This window comes from Anabrus simplex, chromosome 8, assembly GCF_040414725.1.
Source record: "Anabrus simplex isolate iqAnaSimp1 chromosome 8, ASM4041472v1, whole genome shotgun sequence".
In the NCBI taxonomy this organism is placed as follows: Eukaryota; Metazoa; Arthropoda; class Insecta; order Orthoptera; family Tettigoniidae; genus Anabrus; species Anabrus simplex.
The window spans coordinates 160,369,057-160,389,534 of NC_090272.1; the positions used below are offsets into that span (position 1 = coordinate 160,369,057).

Genomic DNA, 20,478 nt, shown 5'->3' on the forward strand with positions numbered 1-20,478 from the left:
CGGAAGACCAGCGACCGCCGTCAGTGACGAAAACATTGAGAACGTGAGGACATTAATCACGAACGATCGGCGATTAACTGTGGGCATGATAGCGGATGAACTGCATATTAACCGTGAATTCGTGCGACAAATCGTTACCCAGAAGTTAGGGAAGAGGAAAACGTGTTCTCGTCTTGTGCCACATCACTTGACTGACGATCAGAAGCAGGCACGTTTAGATGCTTCACAGGATTTTGTCAAAATGGCGGATGCGACACCAAATTTCTTGAACTGTATTGTCACTGAGAATGAAACCCGGTGTCTCAGGTACGACCATGAAACGAAACGGCAAAGCATGGAATGGCATTCTGCGGGATCCCCTCGTCGGAACAAGTCAGAGCCAAAAAATCACGCATCAAACTCGCTTTGAAAGCAAAGAGATTTGATAATAGTCCTGACATCCAACGAAACGTGACGAGGCTTTTGAACACCACCCCAAAGGAAGTCTTCTTGCAAAGTTTCCAGAACATGTATCGCCGATCTCAGCAGTGCATAGTTATGGAAGGGGACTATTTCGAAGGACAGTAAGGTCACTGTCGTGCATTGTTCATCTATGTTGATAGTACAGGACTATTCACCGAACTTTATTGGCACAGGTTGTAGATATGAAGCGAAATACCTAGTTCTTGAGTCATTATTCCACAATTGTCGGTACAAATGTTTTAACAAACAAAGCTTACAATGTACCATACTTGAATAATGCAATAAGAAACTATCGTGTATAATGAATCAATCAAAGAAGTTCATAAATTTCAAACAATAAACGAGACATATAGTATAAAGACAATTCATTTTGTACCATATTTCAGACCAATATTTGTACTTTTTTTAAATGTTGTTGAACTGAAATCTTTAATAGTACTGAGTCACGCTTATAAGTTTGTATGTTCTTTACAGAGCCTGCCAAGTGTGTACACCCAACGCCACGAACACCGTTTGGAGTCACTGTCAGTGTGTACTTGCTGATGGTGTAGAAAGAGGCATACTTACCGCCAACAGAATGTTACCAGGTCCCAGTATACAGGTGAGTACAGTTGCGTAGAATTTAAACTAACAATTAAATGCTCTTTATGAAGATAGTTTTATGGTCACTATATCAATCTATCATCCAATCAAATGTAGTTCTCTTATCCACCTATCTTAATTCTATCTAAAGCTTCTTCTGGAGTGACCACGTCTATTTATTTACCTTTCATCCATGGTAAGCTGTGGCATTCTCAATGACAGTGATATAATTTCTATCATCGAATCATTAGCATTGCATGGATATACAGCGTCGTGTGGGCGAGTCAATAGGCCTACACCTATCGAGTGATTTTTTAAATAATATCGATTCTTTCATGGATGGCGTCGACTGTTTGAATGGTGAACCCTGAACTGATCATAATGTGTTTATCTTGGCATTATTTAAATAAACATATTAAAAAACAATATAGCATGACATACAATACTGTACGTTACCGCGGTAAAAGTGTTTCACATAATCGCTTCGAAATTCCCCCCAGACTCGGCCGTAAACATCTCAAACATCTCAACTCATACGTAAGCATTTTCGGCGTTTGTAACATAAATAATCATTGTAATGTATGGACATGAGTGTCTTAACTGCGAGTAAGCAGATAAATACGTACGTATATGTAGGACTCGACATCTGAGAGTAATATCACCCTGGCGAGAAGAGGACAAAAACGTCTTTTGATCAGGGATAATAATAACGATGTTAGATGATAATTAAGGAAATGAAAACGGATTGCTAAGTGGCTAGTAGTTCAACTCCATTAATTTGCTGATTGATGGGGCATCCGTTTCCTACAGTTAATGACCTACTTAGTATAGCATCAATGCAGAATGTGCAGGTTTCATTATACTGGTTTGGATTTTGCGAAGGGAAACTAGCACATTATATACAGTGAGACATCTATAATTAGTAGTCTGATACGTTTCTCGTAAAATAAATCCGTTTAATTATTATGTTTGAAGGAATATGGGTAACAGAAAGGCTCACAGTCGTCAAGAGAAAGTTATACAGTAATTTTGTCACAAGGTTAACGGTGCCAACATATGTTTAGCCTTGATTTGAGTTAAACATCATCTGTTGCGCACGTATGGTTTTAAACATTATTGAAAATAGAACTTCCTTTCTAAAAATATTATAATAATACACAATGATACACTGTATATTACAGCAGTGTAAGTTCATTTAAAAACAACATCCCAAGGTATTTCCAACTTAAGAGCATTTTCTTCTTCGACTTTCCACTGTTACTTGGGGCGGCATTAGATGTGTATTAAGCCCATTTTATGGTCCTTCCTGACACCATCCTTATGCGGAGGGATGTATTCACTACTGCTTGTTTCTGTGGTGGTTGGTGATTTAATATATCTAAATGAAGATGTGTGTTGATACGAATACAAACACTCAATCTCGAATGAAGGGAATTAACAAGACGTGGCTAAAACCAGAAGCCAAACCAGGGATCGAATCCCAGTCTTTCTGAACTGAAGGCCACTACAATGGCCATTCAGCCAAGAAGCAGGTCCAAGGCGAGCAATGCGCTGAAACGTCCAACCTGCCTCTCTTAGTCCGACGCTGCGGTCTCTCTCAAATTCATCTAGCTGTTCAAAGGCTTGTCGAATATAGTGTCGGGGCATATTATCTGTTCACTCCGTGATGGTGGTGATTTTTTTTTTGTTTTAAGAGGAAGTATAACTTGGCAACCATCCTCTATGTAACACTAACCAGGGAGAAAAAGTGGAAGGGGTACGGCACTTCGAAAACTGAAGGTATCGGCCAAAGAGAGCCAAGTGCCACCGAAGGGCGTAAAAATGAAAGACTTCCTAGGCCTCCATACGTAATAACGTCGGGTCGGGAAAGAACAAGAATTGACCAAGGGAGGTCGATAGGATAGATGAAAGTGATGAGCCTGGTACAAGTAATTGGAAGCAATTAAGCAGTTAAGGGGCCCAACTCACACTCCCAAGTTAAGAGGCCCTGCCCTTTTAGTCGCCTCTTATGACAGGCAGGGGATACCGTGGATGTATTCTAAAGCCCTCACCTATGGGGGGTTGCCTGTCCATTCAACTTAACTCTGTAGCTCACACTGCTCACACTGCTACTAAGGCCCTATTCGGTGTCTTACATATTCAGCATTAACCAAACATGGGACACATGTCAGCCTATGACGATACTGTATGACAACCTTCGTTTAAAAGACTCGCTATTGAATAACAGCGATTATTTTATGGATGGCGCCAATGTTCGTCTTCTTCTTAACATTTTTTCAATAAACAAATTCAACATAACATGAAATAAGATATTGTACGTTACACGGTAGAATATCGTTCTGACTACACTATGGATCGGCGCTGGATGCAGTGGAAATGTGAGGGTACACATACGCGTAGAGAAGAATCGGTTTAACCCAGGCAGACAACAAGCAGGGAGGATCGTTTCTTTGACCGATAGGTTGTAAGCACTCCTCGGGCGTCACTGCGTACCATCCAGAGACATGTTACGGCAGCTAAGGATACGCCTATATCCACCAGCACCATTTCCAGGCGGCTGGTAGAGCAGGTTCTGTCGTCGCGGCGTCACTTATGCCGTCTACCATTATGACCTGAGCATCGGCAAGCACGTATGAACTTCTGTCAGAAATGGGCAACATGGCAGTTTGCGGAATGCCGACGAGTAGTGGTCACCGACGAATCACGGTTCTGTCTAGATACAGACAGTCCCCAAATTCAAGTCTTGGGACACCCTGGCCGCCACAGTGATCCACGCTTCACTGTAGAGTGGTACACCACGCCAGTGAAAGGTCTGATGGTCTAGGATGCCATTTCCTGTGGTTTCCTATCGCCACCGAAGGACCCCTGACGTCGCAGCTATATATTCTTGAAATTCTGATATCGCGTGTGCTACCCTTCCTTATGCAACTCGACAACCTAGTATTCCAGCAGGATAATACGCAGCTTCACACAGTATGGATATATTTGGCCTGCAAGGTCTCTAGATCTCTCACCCATTGAGAACGGTTAAGACCATATTGGGCGGCAACTTCGGCCTGCGGTAACTACGGTAGATTTGGAGAGACCCTTATAAGCATAATTTAATACCATATAACTCTGCCTCTGGACTTGATAACCGCTTGGATTCGGTTAAAAAGTGAGTCCACAAGGTTGTGTAGGTACGTCGAATCCATGTTAAGCCACTCGCTGAGGATTTTATAGCACAATTCCACCCAATTGTGGAGATGCTGATGTCGGCGTTTTACCCGCTGTTCCAACATGTCCCACAGATTTTCAGTGGGGTTCAAGTCAGGTGATTTTGCTGGCCAATCGATATATAATAGAGGCGGGGAGGAGTGTTCATAAAACCAGTCACACATGCGTCCAGACCGATGAACTTTGCTGTTGTCATTTTGAAAATTTGGGGTATCAATAGCATACTCATCATACAGATGTTGACCGAAAGGCAACACCTGATCATCCAGAATGTTTAAATAAACATGCTGGCTCATGTTAGTGGTTACCTCAGTAAGCGAGCCCAATCCATGATACGAAAAACACCCCCAAAACCTCACAAACATCACAGACCACTTCCGGCTTGAACCTGAAATTGCACGCATCCAGGATGAAATGCTTCATTTGGTCTTAGGTGTACTCGACGACGTGCGTCATTGGAATACAGACAAAAACGTAATTCATCAGACCACATTTCTTTCCGCCACTCAGCTACTGTCACGTTCGATGATTTCTAGGCCATTCAAGACGCGCAATTTTATGTGTCTGTGTGAGCAATGGCCTCTTGTGAGGTACCGGCTCCAAAAAGTTCATTGCATGCACAACCCGTCACAATGTTCTCTCGCTAATAGGTTGGGATGGGCCTTCATTCACTGACCGCAGAAATTCCTGTCGGATTTGGAAGCGATTTTGATTCACAAGCCGTAAAACACGTCTCCAGTCCCTCTTAGTCAGGATCTTTTTCCGACCACAATTCTGACATCGTGTTTCGTGGCCACGTGTAGTATACCACTGCTTATAGACACGTTGAACAATCCGCTGCGAAACACCAACAAATCCAGCAACTTCACGCACCGTTTGGCCATGGGCACGGCCAAACATGATTGCCCCCTTTTGCCACTCTCTCACATTCTTACATCTACCCAATGTTGATGTATACTGTCCGCTTGAAACATCACTGTCTCACAGGTCGCTACTGCCTTATGATCACGTCGAGGAAGTGCGCATGCGGTTGAGCACGGACTCGTTCGCTGCGCCATCTGTGCGTGTGCACTAGGGTGACTAATATTTTGTCCGGTAAGCTTATAATTTATTAGATAGTAATTTTTATAACCTGTTACGCAGTGATGATAAGTTGTATATTGGAAAATGAAGTATACATTATCTTAGGGGCAACCCTGTAATTATTAGGGAAGTCATAAAATAATTCACCACAATTTATCACCTAGAATTCTATAAATCTTCAGTTACACATTCTTGCTAATCAGGTTCTCATTACGATGAGTTAAGCTAGAATATATCTACTTATCCTCCATACCTCTTTCATAACAACCTGTTCAGGAGTGGGATGGATCCCTTGACTTCTAACCTTAGAAAGCATGCGTAAACTGAGCGTTGAAGCTAATGTTGTAGTATCTATTTACTATTCACACTTCCGTCAACGGCTATTGAACCAGGCAAGTGAAGCCACTTTCTTTGTAATAAAACTGGTGGAGACTTGAAAGTCGTATAGTAAAATCAAACAAAGAACATGATTCTGGCGACATAAGTGCATTGCTAATGTCACCTAAAGAACATTAACAGCCGAACCCACACGACAATGGCCTAGGAGAGATTCAAAGCTTTTAAACGGTGCTTAACGTGCGTCAGCCTCTTGTCTCATCATCATGTACTATAGGCAAGGCTTTGACGCTCCTCTTCATTTCCTTGGTTCTTCAGATCATCAAATATGATTTTTCTTAGTCTTCTTCTGCCTCTTTTTCCTAGCACTTTTCCTTCAAAACTATTTGTGAGAAACTTGCCGTATCTCAGCAGGTGGCCTATCCCACTATCATCCTCCATATCCACACTTCTACTGCCTCGAGTCGAACACTACTTATGCCCTTTTTTTCCAACCGGCCACATTTCACAGTCATGCAGTAACACAGTACAAATGAAGGACTTTGCGAAAAACTTGCTTGTCTCAGTGACCATGTGCCTACTAGTCAAAATACATTTCTTGGTTTGGGAATCCTTCCCTTTCATTTACGTTAAAAACGCATGTGTTGTCCTATACTGCTAATAATAAGAGATGGCTTGTGACATTTCGTAGAGGGAGGTCCGTTTACTGCCTGCCGAGGCGGGATAAAGGGAGTTATATTGCTTCCCTTAATGGAATTGTGTTACTTGTTCCATTTTACGGGTTCTTAGCTTTATATTTACAGCGGAAATCGGAATATGTTTGCTCACTTAAAATCTTTGTTTTATGAGCATTGATCTTTAGTTTGTACTGTATGATGCAGCTGCCTGAACGTCCAACATCTTACTTATGTCCTTTGCTGAATTTCCGACCGATGCAATGTCATCAGCTAATCAGATGCAGTGGATTGGTTCTCCATGTTCTTTCAAAGCTTCGATCCCTTCCTCAATAACATGTTCAACAAGGTGATGATTATTGTTTTAAGAGGAAGTACAACTGGCGAACCAGCCATTGTTTACACTAAAAAAAGGAAGAGTACCGATAGTTCTTCTTCTTCCTTATCTGTTTACCCTCCTGGGTCGGTTTTTCCCTCCACTCAGCGAGGGATCCCACCTCTACCGCCTCAAAGGCAGTGTCCTGGAGCTTCAGACTCTGGGTCGGGGGATACAATTGGGGAGGATGACCAGTACCTCTCGCAGGCGGCCTCACCTGCTATGCTGAACAGGAGCCTTGCATGGGATGGGATGATTGGAAGGGATATACAAGGAAGAGGGAAGGAAGCGGCCGTGGCCTTAAGTTAGGTACCATCCCGGCATTTGCCTGGAGAAGTGGGAAGCCACGGAAAACCACTTCCAGGATGGCTGAGGTGGGAATCAAACCCACCTCTACTCATTTGACCTCCTGAGGTTGAGTGGACCCCGTTCCACTTTTTTTCAAATTTCGTGGCAGAGCCGGGAATCGAACCCCGGCCTCCGGGGGTGGCAGCTAATCACACTAACCACTACACCACAGAGACGGACGTACCGATAGTTAGAAAAATGAAATTATCGGCAAAAAAAAAAAGGAAAGGGCCACGAAAACATGAAAACGAAAGGCGCCCTATGCCTCGAAAATCTATTACCGTCGGGGTCGGAAAAGAACAAGAGTTGACCAAGAGATATCGGATAGGAAAGATAAAAGCGATGAGCCTGTCCCAAGTAAGTGGAAGTAATGCCAGACTCAGCTAGGCTGCCTAAGTTGAAAGACCCTGGTCTCCCTTTTTCTAGCCTCTTATGACAGGCAGGGTGTACCATGGATGTTATTCTATCTCCTCCACCCACAGGGGGAGGCTGAGTAGAATCCACTATATTCCGAAAGCAGGCTTACGGTTATATGACCAGGTCGGTGATTTTAACTTTCATTGATTAATGCCTCTGTGTCGGGGGCTGGGTGTTTGTGCTATTTTCATCATAATCAGAATTTACCTCAGTTAGGTCCCATTTTCATAGACGCGCAGGTCGCCTATACAGCGTCTACTCGAGCAGGCATTCATTCGTAGACCTAAAATTTGCCTAGTTGAATGGAGGTGGAGATTATTGTTTTAAGAGGAAGTAGGCCTACAACTAGGCAACCATCCTCTATATAACACTAATCAGAGAAAACAACATGGAAGGGATCCGACACTTCGAAAAATGAAGGCATCGGCCGAAGGAAGACCAGGGCCACGAAGGGCGTGGAAATGAAAGACTTCCTAGGCCTCGAGTGTTCTAATACCGTCGTGGTCGGAAAAGAACAAGAGTTGACCAAGGGAGGTCGGATATGATAGATGAAAATGAGAAAGCCTGGCACAAGTAAGTGGAAGCAATGGTAGGACTCAGCTGAGGGCCCCGTGATTGCCATCCCAAGTTTAGAACCCCTATTAATCACCTCTTACGACAGGCAGGGGATACTGTGGGTGTCATTCTACCGCCCCCATCCACAGCGGGTTTGCCTAGTTCCTCCTCCAGAATGTTTTAAGCTCTTTCCGAAAATCAAACCTACTTGCTTCATTGAATGTAGTGTTAAGTATTCCCAAAAATCAAATTCCCTAATGTGAAGTACTTTCTAGTAGGGAGATTTCACCTTCAAGCAGTCTCGTCCTCCTTACTCTGTTGCCCAGTTACAGTAAGTGCAATATTATTTACACGCTCACAATCCTCTTATATTGTTTTCGAGTGTGACCGTGGAATCGCGCACTTGCCTCGCACCAGTTCCACCACTCGTCTCTTCCTTTCCCTGTCCACCTGTTTCAAATGAAGTACTCCTCAGTTCTATGAGCTCCATATATCTTAAATACAAGTTCTGCAGAGAGCTTTCTCTTTTGCGTATCATCTACCATTGTATCCTGCATACCTAAACAGACCGTGATGAAGTGTATCCGTCCTAGACGCAACAGGCTGAATGTAAGTGTGTGCTGAGATGCCTAGAGGTAATTATACCGGGACACGATATCTTGGAAAATATACGTAGAACTATAAATCAGGGTAAACATGATCTCTCAAATTCCGAATTCATTCTTACCAGTTGATGATATAATCTAAATTACTGCTACACCCACAAATCTCGATGTGTTTTGAGAAAGAAATACAGAAACAAATAAATATAGGGTTATTACAAATGATTCATCAGGTTTTATCGTTTTATAACTAAAAATACTGCACTAGGTGGCAGGACGAGCTCGGTTCACTAAATGGCGATTTCGTAACAGGAAGCGTTCTATGTTTTAGAATATGAGAAGTAAGCCTTACTTACTGTATCTGTTGTTACCGTGCAACGTGGGTTCCGAAGACAGAACCAAACAGAACCTCTAGGGCATCAAAGCATTCTGCGATGGTATCGACAGTTCGAAGATATAGGTTGCTTGTGCAAACATAACATCACCGGGGGACCAAGCGTTTCCAATGAAACAGTGGATTGGACGCTGTGCTCAGGATGACTGGCGCTGCTCAAATGGCCCCATCCTTACCGTTTTTGACCTGTTTCCTTTGGGGGTATGTTGAAGACACTGTTCACGTATCAACAATGGATGAGCTGCGGGGTCACACTACCGCTGCATTGATTACTATAGTTGGGAAGATGCTACTGCCTGTGTGGACCGAATTGATGTGTAACGAAAAGTTAACACATTGAACATATGCATTTTCAGTCTAGAACTTGGTGAGTTTTAATATACCGGGATTATAATGCATCATTAATTATTTTAGCCAACGGCCGTAGCCGTGTTGAAACACCGGATCCCGTGGGATCTCCAAAGTTAAGCAACATTGGGCGTGGTCAAGAGTTGGATCGGTTGCCACGCGCTGTTGGTGGAGGGTAAGGGAATGGAGGAGCGGAAAGGAACTGGCCACCCTATCGCACGTAAACTCCGGCTCAGGCATACCTCTGCGGAGGTTCGGACCTGCCTTCGGGCAGAATACACCCTTACCTTACCATTATTTTATATGCAATTCTTTGAGAGATACAGGTTTCTAAATCCCGATGAATTATTTGCAATATCCCTGTATTACTAATGGAAAGGGCCGCATTAATAAACAGGTGAAACATTTCCATCGTGTTCTTCAAAATGTAGGGCGAAAATACATTCAATATGTATCTTATATAAAATACTTGTTCACCATCCGAAATGTTTATTAATTTAAGTGGGTGTTGCGTAGCCGAGACAGTAAAGGCATGCTTGGTTTACGCGGGAAGATGTGGGTTCGATTCCCCTGTCAGGAAGTTGAAACATGTAGAAACGAGATATCCACTTCTGGAGAGGTACATGGCCTTGAAGTTCACTCTGTGTGCACCAAAAATGAATACCAGATGAATTCATGTGGGTAAAGGTGGCCGGGTATAGAGCTAACTATTATATCCCACTCTCAGGGACGTCGCGGCCTGTACGGAGATGGCTTTGCTCTTTATTACTTTAAGTGTTAATATACAGTGACTCACATAATTATTCGGACACGTTAATATTATAGCCTTTGCTACACACTGGCCCTGTGTTTCAGAGAAAATATTGTACACGCAAACTGGTTCCTGACGGAACCCAGTTTGACAGATTCAACACGGCGTCGAATTGTGTACTTTTAGCAAACAGGAGAGAACCAGTGACCCTGGAACCTCAGAACTCAGTTAACATGCTTCAACAAATTATTCGGGCACAAGTCAGTTGCCATGCAGAGGTCGTGTGTAGAAGAGCCACGAATAGTATGAACGTAAACATTCAATGAGTTAGAGTACTGTGTACAACTTAAGAGAAAATGGGCTGCAGAGGACAGAGCACAATCGAACAGCGGCAGCTAGTAATTTTTCACCATGTTAAAGGTAAAACTTGTCGTCAAATTGCTGAAATGTTACAAATGAAGAAAAGTACAGTCTCTGATACTCTCACAAGATTCCGGGAGGAAGACAGGATTGACCATCTACCGCATACGGGACGTCCAAGAACTTTTTATGTGAGAGAAAAGTGTTATATCAACAGAAAAACAAAAAAAGGAACCCAAGTTTAGTGCTCCAAAACTCGTTACGGATATTGCCGCAGATACCAAAAAGAAAGTGCATCCCTAAACAATGCGGAGAGTGCTCAGAAGAGGTAACCTTCACGACCGTATTGCAAAAAGGAAGCCCTTCATAAATCATATAAATGGAAGGAAGAGAATGCTGTTTGCCAAAGAGCATGTTAGAGAAGACAATGAGTGGTGGAATGAAGGTCTATTTGCTGATCAGAGTAAATTTAACATATTTCAGTCTGATGAGAGGATAACAGTATGGTGGCGTCCTAATACTGAGCTTCAAGAGAAAAACCTGGAAGCGACTGTGAAGGATGGCGGTGGACATGTAATAGTGTGGGGGTGGATGTCGACGAACGGAGTTGGTGAATTGGTTTTTATTGAGGTTAAAATGGACTACTTTCAATACCTTAGAATACTGAGGTACAATATGAAAAAGAGTGCCGAAAATATGGGGGTTGGTAAACATTTATAGTTTTATCAAGATAACGACCCAAAGCATATGGCTTGGAATGTAAATGTGGTTATTGTTTAATTGCCCAAAGGTGCTTCATCCTCCCCCTTAATCACCAGACTTGAATGTGATTGAGAATCTTCGGGACAAACTTGATAAAGAAATAAGAAAAACAACAATCACATCTAGAGAACAGTCGAAGAACCGACTTCAAGAAGAGTGGCAGAAGATATCTCCCGATTACACCTGCAAATTAGTGGAGAGCATGCCAAGTCGACTCAGGGAAGTAATTAAAATGAAAGGAAAGACCACCAGACCCTGAACCATTAGGACCATAAGTGAAAAGGAAAGTGTCCGAATAATTGTGTGCAATATTTGTTTTGGTTTTGATTTTGTTTTTTAATTATTACATTTTCATTGGCCCGCCTCTGTGGTATAGTGGTTAGCGTGATTAGCTGCCACCCCCGGAGGCCCGGGTTCGATTCCAGGCTCTGCCACGAAATTTGAAAAGTGGTACGAGGGCTGGAACGGGGTCCACTCAGCCTCGGGAGGTCAACTGAGTAGAGGTGGGTTCGATTCCCACCTCAGCCATCCTGGAAGTGGTTTTCCGTGGTTTCCCACTTCTCCAGGCGAATGCCGGGATGGTACCTAACTTAAGGCCACGGCCGCTTCCTTCCCTCTTCCTTGCCTATTCCTTCCAATCTTCCCATCCCTCCACAAGGCCCCTGTTCAGCATAGCAGGTGAGGCCGCCTGGGCGAGGTACTGGTCATACTCCCCAGTTGTATCCCCCGACCAAGAGTCCGAAGCTCCAGGACACTGCCCTTGAGGCGGTAGAGGTGGGATCCCTCGCTATGTCCGAGGGAAAACCGAACCTGGAGGGTAAACAGATGATGATGATGACATTTTCATTGAAAGTGTTCATTAGAATGATGGACGTTTAATTTCTATATTCCTTACAGAAACTTGTATGTAATTTATATCAGTGCTTTATTATTACTGAAATGACTAATACAAAGGGAAATGTAATACATCATGTCTGTCCGAATAATTATGCGAGTCACTGTACATGTTTTATTCCCAATCACATTAACCTAATAACTTTAAAAAAATCACAATTTGTGAGGGAATGCATATGTTTGCGTACTTACGGTGTCGTGTTTCTCAGCTCCCATTTCAAATCCCCGTCCTTCCAGCTCGACGCCCCGTGGAAGTTTCGAGAATTTTCGATCTTCATAGCGGTTTCGGAGGTATCGATTTCTATAGTAGCAAGTGTATTATTATTATTATTATTATTATTATTATTATTAATATATTCTAACTTTGAATTAATTAGTAAAGAAGTGATGAAGTCCTGTTACGAATATAGATACATTCTAAGTTACTGTCGATAATTTTTATTATTTTAAAAGTTCTTGGGAATATGCCACTCATCTGAACAGTTTTAAATTTTATAATGTTTTGTTAGATGATTCTATGGTCCACACTAGCCAGATAATAATAAATATTTTCATTATCATGTTCTCCCTTTCAGCTGTATGGATTTTCATGACAGATTGTACTGTTCCAGGTCTGTGAAAATGACAAGGTAGTTATCGACGTGGAGAATTCTATGGAAGGTATGGAAGTCACTATCCACTGGCACGGTATTTGGCAGCGAGGAACTCCATACTCCGATGGTGTGCCTTTCGTGACTCAGTGCCCTATTCAGCAAGGAAACACCTTCCGTTACCAGTGGACAGCAGGCAATGCCGGTACTCACTTCTGGCATGCCCATACAGGTACTAAAACTCTCAAATCCAGGATTTATTATAATTTATTCTTAATTTAGGCTAATCGAATTCTCGTCGTGATTCGTAAGTGATGGTACAAAATGTGAGGATCAAGAATGTTCACAAGAAGAAATAGTCCCAGTAAACATGGGTCTGCAAATGAGCCACTTTTGAGATACGTATGAATGTTTAATATTAAGTTACATAACAAATGTTTATCGAGTTCTTTCCTCCTTGCGTATAAGTACACCAGTTCCAGTTGTGCTAGTGTAGGAACAAATAAGAGAACCACAACGATGGTTCCTATTAAACGTAGTCCGCATCCGTAGCGTAACGGTTAGTGTTATTAGCTGCCGTCCTCGGAGGCCCGGGTTCGATTCCCGGTACTGCCAGAAATTTAAGAATGGCAGGAGGGCTGGTATGTCGTTGGAATGATACATGCAGCTCACCTCCAATAGGGGTGTGCCTGAAAAGAGCTGCACCACCTCGGGACGAGGACACGAGTTTAGTCCGACTCATTGGCTGAATGGTCAGCGGTTCAGAGGGTCCCGGGTTCGATTCCCGGCCGGGTCGGGGATTTTAACCTTCATTGGTTAATTCCAGGGGCTCGGGGGCTGAGTGTTTGTGCTGTCCCCAACATCGCTGCAACTCGCACACCACATATAACACTATCCTCCACATGGCAGATGCCGCCCACCCGGGGTCTGCCTTTCGGCTAGAAATAGCCACACGAAATTATTATTATTATTATTATTATTAAACGTAGCAAATTATACACAAATTAACAATTGTACATCAAAAAACCAAACCAAACACGATGGCACAACAGTCGCGAAAGAACATGGCCCACCAAGCGACCGCTGCTCAGCCCAAAGGCCGGCAGATTACGAGGTGTCGTGTGGTCGGCACGATGAATCCTCTCGACCGTTTTTTTTCTTTTTTTCTAGACTGGTGCCCTCATCTCACCGTCAGAGAGCTCCTCAATTGTAATCACGTACGCTGAGTGGATCTCGAACCAGCCCTCAGATCCAGGTAAATATCCCTAACCTGGCCGGGAATCGACTCGCTAGGCCTCGGATAGGAAAGATTAAATAGGCGCCATTAGTGACTTTTTAATTTTGAATTATTCCTACATCCAAAGCAGGCTGCCATGGAGACAAAGAGCATCCTGACATAATATGATTTTCGTACGCGAAATTCAACAGTCACAGGTAATCACTAAAGCTTGGGCATATTTTTGTAATCCAGACAGTGAGTAAATATAGCCATCGCCCTCTAGTATACCTCTACTAGAGGGCAACGATAGAGCACACAGGAGTTTGTTTTGCTATGTGTTTTACGTCGCACCGACACAGATAGGTCTTATGGCGACGATGGGGTAGGGAAGGCCTAGGAGTGGAAAGGAAGCGGCCGTGGCATTAATTAAGGTACAGCCCCAACATTTGCCTGGTGTGAAAATGGGAAACCACGGAAAACCATCTTCAGGGCTGCCAACAGTGGGATTCGAACCCACTATCTCCCGGATGCAAGCTCACAGCTGCGCAACTCTAACAGCGCGGCCAATTCGCTCGGTGCACACAGGAGTAGTGCCTCAATATTCCGATAGAGTCCCTCAGTATAGATATTGCAATACCTATCATGATTAACACAGAGGGTTCAAAATTATTATTTTTATTTTTAGAAGTTCCGTATCATTGATCATTGCCAGATGCTTTTCTAAATCTCACGTTTAACTTCTTGCAATGACTCGTGCTTATCTTTCCACGTCAGCCTGCATACTGCCCAGACGCAACTATTGCTTCAAGCATGAATTTCGAGTATGGACAAAATATTAGGGTATATTTTAAAGTTTAGAACAGTATTATCATCATGGTGATTCGTACGTAAGTAGGAGGCAGTAACTGTAGACGGTCTAACCCATAAACCAAACCAAACCCCATGGCACTACAGCCCTTGAAGAGCCTTGGCCTACCAAGCGACCGCTGCTCAGCCCGAAGGCCTGCAGATTACGAGGTGTCGTGTGGTCAGCACGACGAATCCTCTCGGCCGTTATTCTTGGCTTTCTAGACCGGGGCCGCTATTTCACCGTCAGATAGCTCCTCAATTCTAATCACGTAGGCTGAGTGGACCTCGAACCAGCCCTCAGGTCCAGGTAAAAATCCCTGTCCTGGCCGGGAATCGAACCCGGGGCCTCCGGGTAAGAGGCAGGCACGCTACCCCTACACCACGGGGCCGGCGGTCTAACACATAGGCTACTGAAATATTACATACTCTTGCTACATTATAAAATATTACACGCCATCTTCTATAGGCTTCGAATAATATGTGTTATTTCAAAAAATCTGAACTATTCCTATGGTTACGACATAAAATGACTCACATTTTCGTACGTTCGTGTCACTCCCATAACCTCGGGTAAATATAGTAACAACCACAGCTGAACCATCTGTTCTAATGTTCACTTTCGCTACCGTATTATCATAAGGCTTACGAAGCCAATAATAATAATAATTGAGGGATTTACAGGAAAAGGGAAGTATAGGCCAATATGGCCTTTCTTTCGATACGTCTAAAGACATCTCTGATAATTTAATCCTAATATCCAGATCATATATTTCCCTAAAGTAGCTGTAATTTGAGAGATTGTTATAAGAAGAAGTACTACTGAGGCAACCATCCTTTATTAACAGTAACCAGAGAGGAAAGAGGTCCAGCCTTTCGAAAAAAGAAAGGGAAGTGCCGCAAAGGGCGTGAATATGAAATATTCCCTAGGCCTCGTAAACCTAATACCACTGGGGTCGGAAGAGAATAAGGGTTGACAAAGGGAGGTCGGATTGGAAAGATTAAAGTGAGGAGACTGGCATAATTAAGTGAAAACAATATCAGGCTCAGCTGGGGCGCCCAAGATGAGAGAGACCCTGGAGCTTCTTTCAATCACCTCTTACGACAAGCAGGGTATACCGTGGGCGTATTCTACCGCCCCCTCCCACATGGGGTAAGCACGGTAACTCAGGCCGTATTATTATTATTATTATTATTATTATTATTATTATTATTATTATTATTATTAACAGGGGTGCCGGAAATGTTTTCTGCAGAAGTTCTTTTACGTGCCGGTAAATCTGTGAACACGTTTCGAGCATTGTCGAATACCACCGGATTGAGCCGGGATCGAACCCGCCAACTTGAGCTGAGAAATCTTTCGATATATTTCTGCCATCTCAACTACTCATCCCTGTTCATCATAAACAAGCTATTGTAACAGTGAATTTGGAACACTGAGCCTAGCCGTAACATTCATAATGTTCTACACTGTAAATAGCGTATTAACACATTCTGCCACAACGAATGGGAAAGATCTGCACAGGAGAGAAAGTAAAATGAAACAAAATAGAAAATGGTTAGACTTGCTTTTAGGAAGAACTTGAAAGAGTTTCATGAGGAAAATATCTCGATATCATCTGTTGTACCTACGCAACACCCATAAGCGTACAGGAAGAAGTGCACAGGGTCATAGTGAAAGTCGTGAGTGCATCCGAAATTGCAGGTGGGTGATTAACCAGTGATGGAAAGTGGTGATGTTGGTGATTATTGTTTTAAGAGGAGGTAAATCTGGGTAACCGTCCTCTCTTAATAACATACCAACTAAAGGAAAAACTGGAAGATGTCCAACCAAGGAATGTAGGTATCGGCTCAATGAAGGACAGAATATTCATATGAACAATCGTAAACTTCTGGAGAAAAATGTTGATCCATAGTTCAAAAAATTGTAATAATTAACAATGTAGGAGATCTTCATGAGTAATTGTTTAAATGCTCTCACAGATTATTTTAAACCGGCTTCCTGAATATTACTTTTTATCAAGGATTGATTGAAGATCGCTCGAAATGAAAAGCAGAAGTAAAATGAAGGAAGAGCTGTGCCGTCAATCTTTGAAGCTGGTTCAAAGACTTAATGTTTTAAATTAGTTACCCAACGGAGCAGAATAAATGCAATACGATGTAGAGAGATTCTGTAACGTTTGGATCTCCAAGGCTGAAGTCCAGGCACTGACAGCGATTACAATGGGTGTTCCCACACTAATCCCAAAAAGACGATGGATTGGTAACTTCACTTATGTCTGATAGTGATATTTTGAGTTGAAACTCAACTGGAGTTCACACCTTCCTCGCCAGTGGTGATGGTGGTGGTGATTATTGTCTTAAGAGGAAGTTCAACTATAGTCTGTGTCAAATAGGAGCTGTTTAAGATGCGGTCGTTTTTATGATTTATTTATTTATTTATTTTATTTAATCTGTTTACCCTCCAGGGGTGGATTTCCTCCTGACTCAGTGAGGGATCCCACTTCTACCGCCTCAACGGCAGTGCCCTGGAGCGCGAAATATTTGGTCGGGGATGGAACTGGGAAGGAGAATCAGTACTTCGCCCAGGCGGCCTCATCTGCTCTGCTGAACAGGGGCCTTGTGGGGGATGGGAAGATTGGGAGGGATAGGCAAGGAAGAGGCCTTGGCCTTAAGTTAGTACCATCCCGGCCGGTACCGGGCGAGTTGGCCGTGCGCGTAGAGGCGCGCGGCTGTGAGCTTGCATCCGGGAGATAGTAGGTTCGAATCCCACTATCGGCAGCCCTGAAGATGGTTTTCCGTGGTTTCCCATTTTCACACCAGGCAAATGCTGGGGCTGTACCTTAATTAAGGCCACGGCCGCTTCCTTCCAACTCCTAGGCCTTTCCTATCCCATCGTCGCCATAAGACCTATCTGTGTCGGTGCGACGTAAAGCCCCTAGCATCCCGGCCGGCATTTGCCTGGAGAAGAAATGGGAAACCACGGAAAACCACTTCCAGGATGGGTGAGGTGGGAATCGAACCCTCTCTACTCAGTTTACCTCCCAATGCTGACTGCACCTCGTTTTAGTCCTCGTACCACTTTTCAAATTTCGTGGCAGAGCCGAGAATCGAACCCGGGCCTGCGGAAGTGCCGGCTAATCATACTAACCACTACACCACAGAGGCGGACGGTCATTTTTACGAAGTAAAGCATTTCGAATTGCCGCGAGTTATATTACTTATATTTTAACACAGTGAAATTTGCTGCAGAGTGCACCGTAGCGCATTGTGTGAGTGGGATGACAACAGCAGCCTTGGTGGACGATTCTGAGTAACCTCTCGAGGTCGATGCGCTTCCCACTTGATGGAGACTATAGATAAACGTACCGTCTTAACTCGAGTGCCTCAGACGGTAAAGCGCCAGCCTTCTAAGCCCAAGTTTGCGGGTCCGATTCCGGCTCAATCCGGTGGTATATGAAGTAGCTCAAATAAGTCAGAATATCGTCGGTAGATTTACAGTACGTAAAACAACTCCTGTAGGACAACATTTCGGCATATCTGGTTCTCTAAAAACTGTGAAAGTAGTTAGTGTGACGTAATTATTATTTATTAAGGAAGAACAGAGGTATCGCTAAAGAAAGAAAAGAATCGCCAAGGGAGTGAACAAGTAAGGTCCTTTGACCTCGCACACCTAACACCATTGGTGTCATAAGAAGAATTGACGAAGGAAGGTTCTATAAGAATTAAAGTGAAGACCTAACACCAGTACGTGGACGCGATGTCAGGCTAATTTAGAGACCCTGAGGTCGCCACTTTACGCTTTCAAGACCTGAACCCCTAAGCGCCCTCCTTTTCGTCGCCGTTTAAGACAGGCAGGGTTTATAGGGAAGTGTTATACGCTCTCTATCATAGGATAACCCCTTCCCACATTTCAAAGCTACAAACCCTACAGTAACATAACCTGATGAAAGTAGTGGATTGGTGATGAAAATTTTTAAAGGGTAAAACAATCGACTACTAGAAGAATGAGGATATCGTTTAAGGAAGAACAAGGCCGTGAAAATCCTGAACATGAAAGACTCACAGACATAATACCATCCGGTCGGAACATAATAGCAAGACTTGATTAAGGATGGTTATATAGGAAAGATGTACGACCGAGCAAGTGGCTGTGTGGCTTGGGTCACGTACTATCAGCTTGTATTCGGGAGATAGTGGGTTCGAACCCCACTGTCGAAGGTGGTTTCCCGTTGTTTCCAATTTTCACACCAGGCAAATGCTGGAACTGTACCTTAATTAAGGCCACAGTAACTTCCTTCCCATTCCTAGCCCTTTCCTATGTCATCGTAGGACCTATCTGTGTCGGTGCGAAGTATTGCAAATTGTAAAAAAAAAAAAAAAAAAAAAGATGTACGAGTAGATGCAGGCACAAAGAGAAGAGGTTATGCCAGACTCAGCTTGCTCCCTGTAGTCGCCTTTCAACTTCTCACCCGATGCAAGCCCCTGAGTGGAGGCAGATGTAAACTTAGCTGAAGCCTCATGTTTGCCACAAATGTCTCACAAAGTGTTGTGTCCTCACGGCGTGCTGTGTTCATTAATGTGAGTAGATATATGCAATGTTTCTTTTTAGCGTAATTGTATGCTAATATCTGTAATGGTGTGATTCAGGTCTTCAGAAGATGGATGGTCTCTACGGCAGTATCGTTGTCCGCCAGGCACCATCACAGGACCCCAACAGCCACTTGTACGACTTCGACTTGACCACCCATGTGATACTCATCAGTGACTGGATGCATGAGGACGCTATGGAACGTTATCCTGGACGTCTAGCTGTCAACCCTGGCCAAGATCCCGAAAACGTTCTTATCAACGGCAAGGGCCAGTTCCAGGTGAGTAAATGTCTCTCATGTTACCGCTCAGTCTCCACGTGACTTGAGAGTCATGCCAAAAAAATCAGCATCAAACACAAACACAGCGTTAGTTTCGGCCAGTATCACCGACGCGATGCTGTCAGGTCGGAGGTCTGTATTCAAACCCCTCCCCCAGCGAAGTCTTATTCTTCGTCTGGGGCTCTCATGCCGGTCATAAGCCACGTGCAGATTTAGCAACACGGCCTCGCAAAGCTCATTTGAATTAGCCCGCGAAGTGATCTGATTGGCTAACTTCGGCAGTTGATAAAATGGCAACGGTGCGAGATATCGAATGATTTCTTTTGAATTATTTATCAGCATGGCCAACTCTCTAACGCTGATATACCCAGTTCATGTTGTTTCCAACCACCCTGTATAGAGAAAATATATTAACATGGGTCCGGGAATACACAAGAACCTCGTTTATCCGGATTAAGTGGGACCGGAACCGATCCGGATTATCGAAAATCCGGATAATCCGAAAAACACTTAAAAACAAATACAGTACATGTTATATAATATATTAACATAAGTTGTACAGTAATACCTTTTTTCAATTGCAGAAAAATATCACAACACTTTTCGTACATTTATGACTCTGTTGTATGCACTAAAATAATGTGTGAGTTTTTTCTGTTTTACATTTGAAGAGCGTTTGCGCGCAGCACGATCACGAAGACGTTTTACTAACAGTTCTGCCAGTGTGGTTTCAGTCAAGGATTCTAAATACGCTATCACTTTGTCCAGCTGCATTGTTGCCTCTCCATGAGT

At 43.4% G+C, this 20,478-nt stretch overlaps 1 protein-coding gene across 1 annotated transcript in view; it reads left to right on the plus strand.

Moving 5' to 3' along the window:
* The first annotated feature begins 12,813 nt into the window (after positions 1-12,813).
* Positions 12,814-20,478, plus strand: part of stw (straw) — a 36,609-nt gene continuing 28,944 nt past the window's right edge. The window contains exons 1-2 of the mRNA XM_067153047.2: positions 12,814-12,982; positions 19,466-19,686. Coding sequence (XP_067009148.2) covers positions 12,814-12,982; positions 19,466-19,686 — 390 coding nt within the window. The remainder of the gene's footprint in view (positions 12,983-19,465; positions 19,687-20,478) is intronic.